Raw genomic sequence first — 8,283 nt, 5'->3', positions numbered from 1 at the left:
ACCTGGGAGTGAACAAGCTGATAGAAGGCTCTTGCCCCCTTAAATGTGGGCATATTTTGGGCATGGCTGAGAAGAGACATAGTTGGCTCTCCGGAGACCAGAAAGCCAAATATTCCCAAGCACAAGTAATGCAGTGCCCTTGTGTGGCAGCTACTGGAATTACACATGTATACGAGACTCGAGATTTCCTGCTGTGGATCACAGGTTCCAGTCCCTCTGTAGCAGAAGTCCCCTACTCCTCTGGTCATTTCTTCACCACTTTCACTCTTCACTTGCAAGGTGCTTGTCACTGGCTGTAGGTGAAAGCAAAAGAAAGAATCTCATACTGAAAGAATCTCCTACTTCCTCATACTGAATCTTCCTCATACTGAAAGGTTGGCAGAACATATGACCAGCTTCTTCCAGATGCGGAGCATTTCAAATAGAAGACGAGACCTGCTTGCTCCCCTCCTCCAGCCCATACCCTCACCACATCTGCAGATCTGCCTGCCAACCCACTCTGCAGAAGGCAGCCTCGCTGGAGCAAACCCACCAACTGTGATTGTTCCAGCAACAGGGTGCTGCTCTCTGCCGGACAACTGAGTCGACAGCTTGTCAAGCAAAAGCGAAACAGCCAGAGGGCAGAGCACTGCCAAATTACAGGGCTATGGAATTACAGTGAGAAGCCACCTCCTTCCACGAGCAAGTCCATTTTGTTTGTTAAAATGCAGGGAGCAAAGAAGACTGAGCCTTGCTAGCTGCCAGAGCAAGGTCGTTTAGGCCAGATCACACTAGGGACTACTCACAGTCACTAGGGACTACTCACAGTCATAAACTCTTGCCAGGGGTCTCTGGAGCAGGGAGCCCCGTCACTTTGGCTCGTTTGTACAGTTCCTCAGCGCACAGCTCCTCCGCTCCCTCGTGTTTGCGCTTTGGAGAAGCCTGGTCTGCTTGCGACAGCCTCGCTGCTGTAGAGGAAGGAGAGTCGTTGCAACGGCTGCCCTGCCTTTAGATCTCCCCACAAGTACACCCTAGCCTAACCCGCTACAGAGCTGGGAGAAAGGAGAATGCACAGTGCACAAGCACTACAGCCTCCTTGGACAACTCTGAAAAAACTCTGTTAAAAGCAGAATAATTAAGTCTCCCAGAACAAACACAACAGTACCCTTCTTTGATGGAGGACAGCTTAATTATACCTGATTAGCCCTACAGTGATCTGCACTTCTCCCTTAAGTGGCTGCATATGATCCCATACAGGCAATAAAAGATTCGCTTTAATGAACTCCTATTCTTCAGCTCTTTTACGACTGAAAACTCACTGGGGATTTCTGAAGAAAGCCTAAAGGAAGGTGAATGTGATCTATGTTTTCCTAGCTACACATCCTCTTCTTAGTGGAAAAGGATCTCTCTCTCCTGCCTGGAGCCTTGAAGTGGACACAAAACTATCTCAGAAGCACACAAATAGCTCCAACTCACTTGTACTGCTGCTGCAGCCCTGCCCTGAAGCCGAGTCTGCGACTGGACCACTGAGATCTTCCACACACGAAGGGACTGATGCCAGTAAACCTAGAGAAAGGCAAGAGGATCACAGTTAAGAAACAAAACCCTCTGGAGTTGAAGAAGCCTTTCATATGGCAACACCTAAGGGATCACCAACCAGCACATCCATGTCCCAAAGCAGGAGGAGGTCAGAGCTGTGCTCACCAGGCGCTGGCTAGACAGACACCGTGATCCAGCACCATCAGGATGCTCTGCCCAGGTTTTTACAAAGTAAGAAGGGACCATTGGTGGCATATGGATGGTGCCGAGCTCTGAAACCTAAATCAACTTCCACTCTTACTTGTCCAAGAGCTCAACGGAGCTCTCCCTGGAAACCGACTGAGAAGATCTGGCAGGGACCCCTTGCAAGCACTGGCCAGAGAGGCAAGTGCTTATCTATTTTAAGTGACGGCCTCTCCTCCCAGCATTTTATCTCCCACTAAAGACAAAATCTTTTGCAACTGTGGGTGCTTACAAAGCCCCCTGTAGCGCGACAGCTGCTGGTAGATCTGCTTCATGCGCTCGATGTTCAGTCGGCTGGTCTCCGCATGGTTCACCATGGGTTTGGGATAGTCCACCCCAATGATGCACTTGGCTGCCTTCTGCACAGACTCTGGGGCATTCCACGGTTCGTAGATGTATCGTGAGGGGAAGCCCTTTAGTTTGGGCAGATACCTCCTGCAACACAAGTGAAAAGATGCACAAGCACCACTCAGAAGCGGAGCAATGCAGCATTCACAATGAGCAGAAAGTGCCGTGCACCTGTCCGCTACCGAACGACTTAGGCTCACGGATCAAGTAAGAAGCTCCAGGCACGTCACTTACTTAACGTAGTCACCACTGGGGTCTGTGCGACGTCCGAAGCCCACGGGGCAGTAACAGTGGAAGAACTGCTGGAAAAATGCACTGCACGAGAGCCACATCCAGCTGCCCGCGTTCACGCTGAAATCCGCATCCAGCAACAGTTCGTCAAATACCTGCAGCAAGTGGGAGCAAAGGGCAGTGAGAGCTTCTCCCGGCAGGACTTTGGGGCAGGAGCACCCAAACTTCAAATGGCAGGCGCTGAGCTGAGAACAGGAACCAGAGCAGCAGCAGAGAGGCAGTCTGCTGGCTGAAGCCACTACACTGGTCAATATATCTCACTTCCTGACGCTTTCACACAGGGAGCCACTGTCTGCTCACGCTGATAAAGCGCTGGCTGAGCTCTCATGCAGCTACAGACTAAACCACTACCCAGTGTTGCAGCAAGCCTTGGGTACTGATCCTAACCTGGGAGGCCTAACCAGAGCAAAGCACCAACCGTGGGAAGCAGGCAGATGCTGAACAGAAGAACAAGCACCAAAGCAGGAAGAAGAACCCTTGAAAGTCCAAGAGTACCATGCTACTGAGAGGCAGACAGGTTTCAGCAGTAACCCGCTCACATCCATGCAGAGATGCTGTGCTTTCAGCATCTGACCCCCTGATGCACTTGTAACATTATGTCCCTGCCTCTGATTTTGCATATGTACACTGGATAGGTTAAAGCTGTCTGTCCCTTCAGACGGCCCAAGAGGAGGGTCTTTTACCTCTTTCCTTGAGATACTCTAGACTCAGATTTCAGTCATGGAGCATTCCCTGACCGGCACGGTGATGGATTATACAATGAGGTGATGGATTATACAATGAGGAGAGAGGTCCAGTTATAAAGTGACACTGAACTTGCAAGAAAACAGATGGACTGAGAGAACTTTCACCAAAAACTAAAGAAGTCCCAAAAACCCCAGTCCACATTTACCAGTGGGTCCCACTAATATTTAGTATGGTTACTGGAGACTCACAATACTGTCAGAGCCTCACGGCAGGAGGCAGGCTGTTGGCAGGCCACGAGCCTGCTAGCAAATCCTCTCTTCCATGCAACTTTTACATGCAAAGCAAAAGCCATACCTGTGTGCCCATCCTTGCAGTAAGTGCCAGGGAGACTTTGCTTTCCTTATGGCCTCCTGCAGGCCTCTGGAAATGCCAGACTCACCCTGACTCCTGACTCCCAGCTGATCCAGAGGTCGCCCCTGGTCAGGAAGCAGGCCACTGCGTGCCTGGCCAGATGGTGGATCCACCCTTCCTGTCTCAGTTGGGTCATGATTGCATCAATCCAAGGGAAGCCTGTCTTGCCCTCTGCCCACTTTGCCAAGGCTTCAGGGTTCCTGTCCCAGGGGATTTGGATGCAGATGGGGTTCCCCTCCATGCGATCAAACGTGTTTGTGGCTGGTGTGAAAAAAACCCCCCGCCACAGAAGCTGTCCATACAGAGAGAGGGGAGGTGTGCTGTTCCGCTTCACCTGTGGGAAGGGAAACAAGGGTATTCACAAGCAGGAGAGGACTGGCTTAATCAAGCTGAGCTGTAGGCCACCCATGCATTTATACACAATTCCCAAGTTACTGACAACTGCCATAAAGGAGCTGTCGCGGTTTAACCCCAGCCGGCACCTAAGCACCACACAGCAGCTCGCTCACTCCAACCTCCCAGTGGGATAGGGGAGAGAATAGATAAAGTAAAGCTGACAAAATTTGTGACGTAAGATAAAAACAGAATAAATTGTAATGAAAAGAAAAATAACAAAGAGAGAGAAACAAACCCCAAGAAAGACACATGATGGAAATTAAAAACCAATTGCTCACCACCAACTTATGCCCAGCCTGTCCCCAGCACCATCCCCCCAGCCAGCCTTCCCCCTGGGTTATATGCCGAGCATGACATTATATGGTACAGAAGATCCCTTTGACCAGCTTGGGTCAGCTGCCCTGGCTGTGTCCCCTCCCCACTTCCTGTGCGCTCCCAGCCCTTTCGCTGGCAGAGCAGTATGAGAAGCTGCAAGTCCCTAACTTAGAGTAAGCATTGCTCAGCAACAACTAAAACATCAGTGTGCTACCAGCACTGTACCAGCCCCTAGGAGGAAAATGTTTTGGCTATCCTAGCTAAAACCAGGACATGAGCTCAATTCTGGATCATCCTTTACCAGAAATCCCAGGTGGTAACGTCAGAGCACTGCTTTTAGCTCACTCAGTACACTGCCAAGTGACCCGAATGATGCAAAAGTAGCAGGAAAAAGCTCTACATGGCTCATGACACAGGAGCCCAGGCTGACAAACAAGGTACCAGGAGATTTAAGGTCTGCTCGACTATACACCGGAGACTCACGTTTCCTTAACCAAGAGCCCCTTCTGCAGTAGCAACTAACTTAGCCCAATAGTCAAACACAAGGGAGGCAACAGTAACTGCTGCAGCTGTTGTGGCACACTGTCTGAGAACCAGCACCGTGCCGTGCTCAAAACCAGCCGGCTCTCCAAACCAACCTTTTGTCTTACCTTCTTATACAGCTCCCAGAGACGATAGTAAAACAAGCGGCAGGACAAGCAGCCAAAACGCAGGTAGGGACTGAGTCCTGTAGGGCTGGCCAGCAATGAATTGGCGTTCATCCTTGGTCTTTCATAATTTGCAACCCATGCCTAGACATATTCAGGAGAAATGAGCCAAAAAACTCCCAAATTTGTGGGACGCTGCTAAGGGCAGATCTCTGTGCACGTGGCAAGGCCACTCAGGTCTGACAGCAGTCTCCAACACCACTGGGAGAGATTTCAAGTGGGCAATCCCAACCCCCACACCCCATTCAAGAAAAGCAAAAACATTGCTCCAGGAGTTAAACCACTTTGTCATTTTGGCCAAGAAAAGCACTAAATCAATTTTGCAGTTGGGAGCTAATAACCTTGAGAGCTCCTAAGGACTTATGCTGATGCCATTGTTTATGTTCAGGTACATCAAGTGTATTCTTTTACGAGCATGTACTCCCACTAGCACCTCAGATAAAGATAAGAGGAGATGGTGTGCAGTATGTAGCAAGGACTGAGCAACTTACAGAAGACTATCCAAGCTTGCACTCCTCCAAAGGAAAGGGAGGGGTAAAAACAAGGAAAAGAATCCTATGTGCTTCAAACATAATTAATTTATATATAGCTCTACTTCTATGGGCTTGAGGAAGCCCAGGAGCTTCCTGCTCCACACACATCCCAAGACCACTGGAGTACCCCAGCAACACCAAACACTTCTTCCAGAAGCAAATGCTGTGACTATTGCTAGGAAAGGCAAGGAAACTGAGCAAAGGACAATGCCCAACATTTTTCTCTTGGAGCCACAGCCTGCAGGAATTGCCACTTAAATAGCAGGGGTTACCTTTCTTTCCAAATGTTTATCCAGCCTTGCCAAGGCTTCCGTCTCTCCTCCTTGCCAAACTGCAGGGGCAAGACCATCCGTAGGAAAGCCTGAGGGAAAGAACTTTGTAAGATTCGAAGCCATGCCTAGAGAAAGGGTATAGATGGGATTAAGCATTAATAACAGCAAGACATTACATACTGCAGTTGCCTAACATGGCTTGCTTGCTGCTTTAGTCCTTCTACAGCAGGCAAATCATGTGGAACATGCAGAGAGCCTACACTGTAAGGGCGTCTCCCTGCAATGCTTCAGGCAGCCTTATGGGGACTTTCCCCACCGTTCACATGCCAGCACTCTCTCCTGTGTGTCAGCACTACCCACAGGACTCTGCTCCAAAGGCCAGAGCAGCTGGCAAAGGAACATCTGCTCCACAGATCCGCCTTACACAACAACTTGCCAGGGACACCAGCAGCTCACTGGAGAGCCTGGCTGCTCCTGGTGAGGCTCCTACTCTGCTGAAAGCTGGTGCTGGGGAAGGCACTGGCTTAGTGCTGAAATACCTTGCAAAGGGGGAAACATTAGTGCAGTTGCCCTGCACTGCTCTGTGCTGACAGAGGAGCTTCCCCTGGCAGCAAGCAGAGCAGGGCAAGGCTGCAGGCAGTCTCACATTAGGTTCAGAAAATAAAGGAAGCAGATCTACCCAGTGCTGCAACCCTTAGGGTACTCCTGTTGCGAAGCTCCCTGCTTTTACACAGTTGCTGAAATTGTGCCTTAAGGTACAGGTTGATACTCCTATAAAGCTGGTATGGAGCCTCCAGTCACACACACGCAGACAGTATTCCGTATTAATCCTTTCTTCCCTTGCATTTAGATTCTCTTCCCTTGCATTTAGATTCACTTCCCTGATGTACGCCTTGCACTCCTCCTGCTGTGGCGCTTTATTCATCCTCCTTCTCCAAGGAAAACACAGGACCATAATGCATAGCAGGATGAGTGAAAGAAGTTTCTGTAACATCCTTTGCCTTGCTAAGCTCCCAATTGGTGCTGCTTGGCAATAACTGAATGAAATTATCTGAGCCCAGTACAGTCTACCTCTTCAGGTCTGTAACACAATGTGTCTGAGACGGCAGCAGGAGGAAAACAGCTGGCGAGGACATGAGACACTGATGCAGTGGTTACATGCTCAGTACAGCAGAGAACATGAGGACAGCTGCAGAGCATTTCAGAGCAATGCGAAAGGGGATGCTGTGCATCGACAGCAGTGCAAGGGACAGCAGTCTACTTCCACGAGATCCAGCACTGATAAAAACATTCGGCTGCTTCTATGGCTAGAGGCAGCCCAGGTCAGATGAGAACACTGGAGTTGTCCTGGGCACATACCAGCCAGCAGAAACAATTCAACTAGATCCCCAGTTAACCCTTGCCTTCACTCTCAACACGTACCCAGCTCTTCCAGGGATGGGACCCCATACACGTCATCATGGTTCTCCTGGATGTCGACTTTACAGGTCTCCATCTGTTGGCTTATTATGGTGCTCACTGGCTTCTTTGGGAGCTCCATACGGCTAATGATGGCCTGGAAGCGCTTGTAGGTGAGGGGTGGCTTGTGGCCATTCAGCTCAATTATTCTGAAGACAAAATAAGCAAAGTGAAAGAATACAGACTTGCTACCACAGAAGACACAAGGAAATGACAGCCAAACTGCATCCTGTTATCACAGGTCAGGGTAGCCTTTCTATCTGGACACAGAAAATCTTTATAGACCTACCTTGTACTTGATGCACCCCTCAAAGGAATATTAAACAAACCAACCAACCCTCAGAACACATCAGAAAACAAACCCTCACGTACCGATTCATCTCCATAGTAAAAATAATAACCCCAAACAGAAAACAAACCAGCTCCAGCTGAATCAGGATTAGCATCACAGAGCTCCTCATCAGACCCCCGTGTGAAATCTCAATCTGATTACTTCCTGTCTCCCCAAGATTGCAAATCCCAGACATGCATCTCTTCCCTGAGCACCCTACGATACCCCAACTGACCTTACTTCCCCCATGCCTGACACAAAACTTCCCAGCCTGTCAGTGACCCCTCCTCCGCCCATCTCAGATGAGACAAATCCCACTCTGCGTCACTCCTCTCTCCCCGTGATTAGAGAAGTCACCCTCCTCCTCCACGCCGTAAGGTCACGAGCAGGTCTGTCTCACGCTATTCACCTGTCTCAGGCCACGCCATGGAAAAAGCAGTTCCCCTGCTTCGCTAAGCCTCCAGCCTGCCCGGGCCACGCAGGCTTATTTATCCGGGGGCAGAGCACTTTGGGAAGCCCCCCGGGCAACATAAGGGTGAAAGATTTTTACTCCATTTTTTTTAGTGCATTTTTACTCCCCTCTCCCCGGAGGGAGAGGAGGGGGTTAAGAGCAGAGCAGGCGGCACAGGGATCGCCAGCATTACATAAAGCGGAGGCAGCCAACCCCACGGCTCACGCAGGAGCTGCAGCAGAGCAGCCTTCCCCACCCATCAGAGTCAACAGCTTATGCAAGGGGGCTGGGCTTAAAGCCGAGCCTCCATGTGCCTTCCCTC

The 8,283-nt window shown here is 50.1% G+C and overlaps 1 protein-coding gene across 1 annotated transcript; it reads right to left on the bottom strand.

Moving 5' to 3' along the window:
• Positions 1-253: 253 nt before the first annotated feature.
• On the bottom strand, positions 254-7,328 carry CRY2 (cryptochrome circadian clock 2; the record flags this gene model as incomplete). Its single annotated transcript, XM_010155759.1, has 9 exons — positions 254-293; positions 806-947; positions 1,456-1,545; positions 1,994-2,196; positions 2,344-2,495; positions 3,527-3,832; positions 4,860-5,000; positions 5,722-5,810; positions 7,144-7,328. Coding segments are annotated over 8 exons (1,306 nt in total), but the record flags the coding sequence as incomplete, so codon positions are not given.
• Between the last annotated feature and the right edge of the window lie 955 nt (positions 7,329-8,283).

This window comes from Eurypyga helias, unplaced genomic scaffold (assembly GCF_000690775.1).
Source record: "Eurypyga helias isolate BGI_N326 unplaced genomic scaffold, ASM69077v1 scaffold18647, whole genome shotgun sequence".
NCBI classification, from domain to species: Eukaryota; Metazoa; Chordata; class Aves; order Eurypygiformes; family Eurypygidae; genus Eurypyga; species Eurypyga helias.
This window is presented reverse-complemented; position numbering and strand designations above follow the sequence as displayed.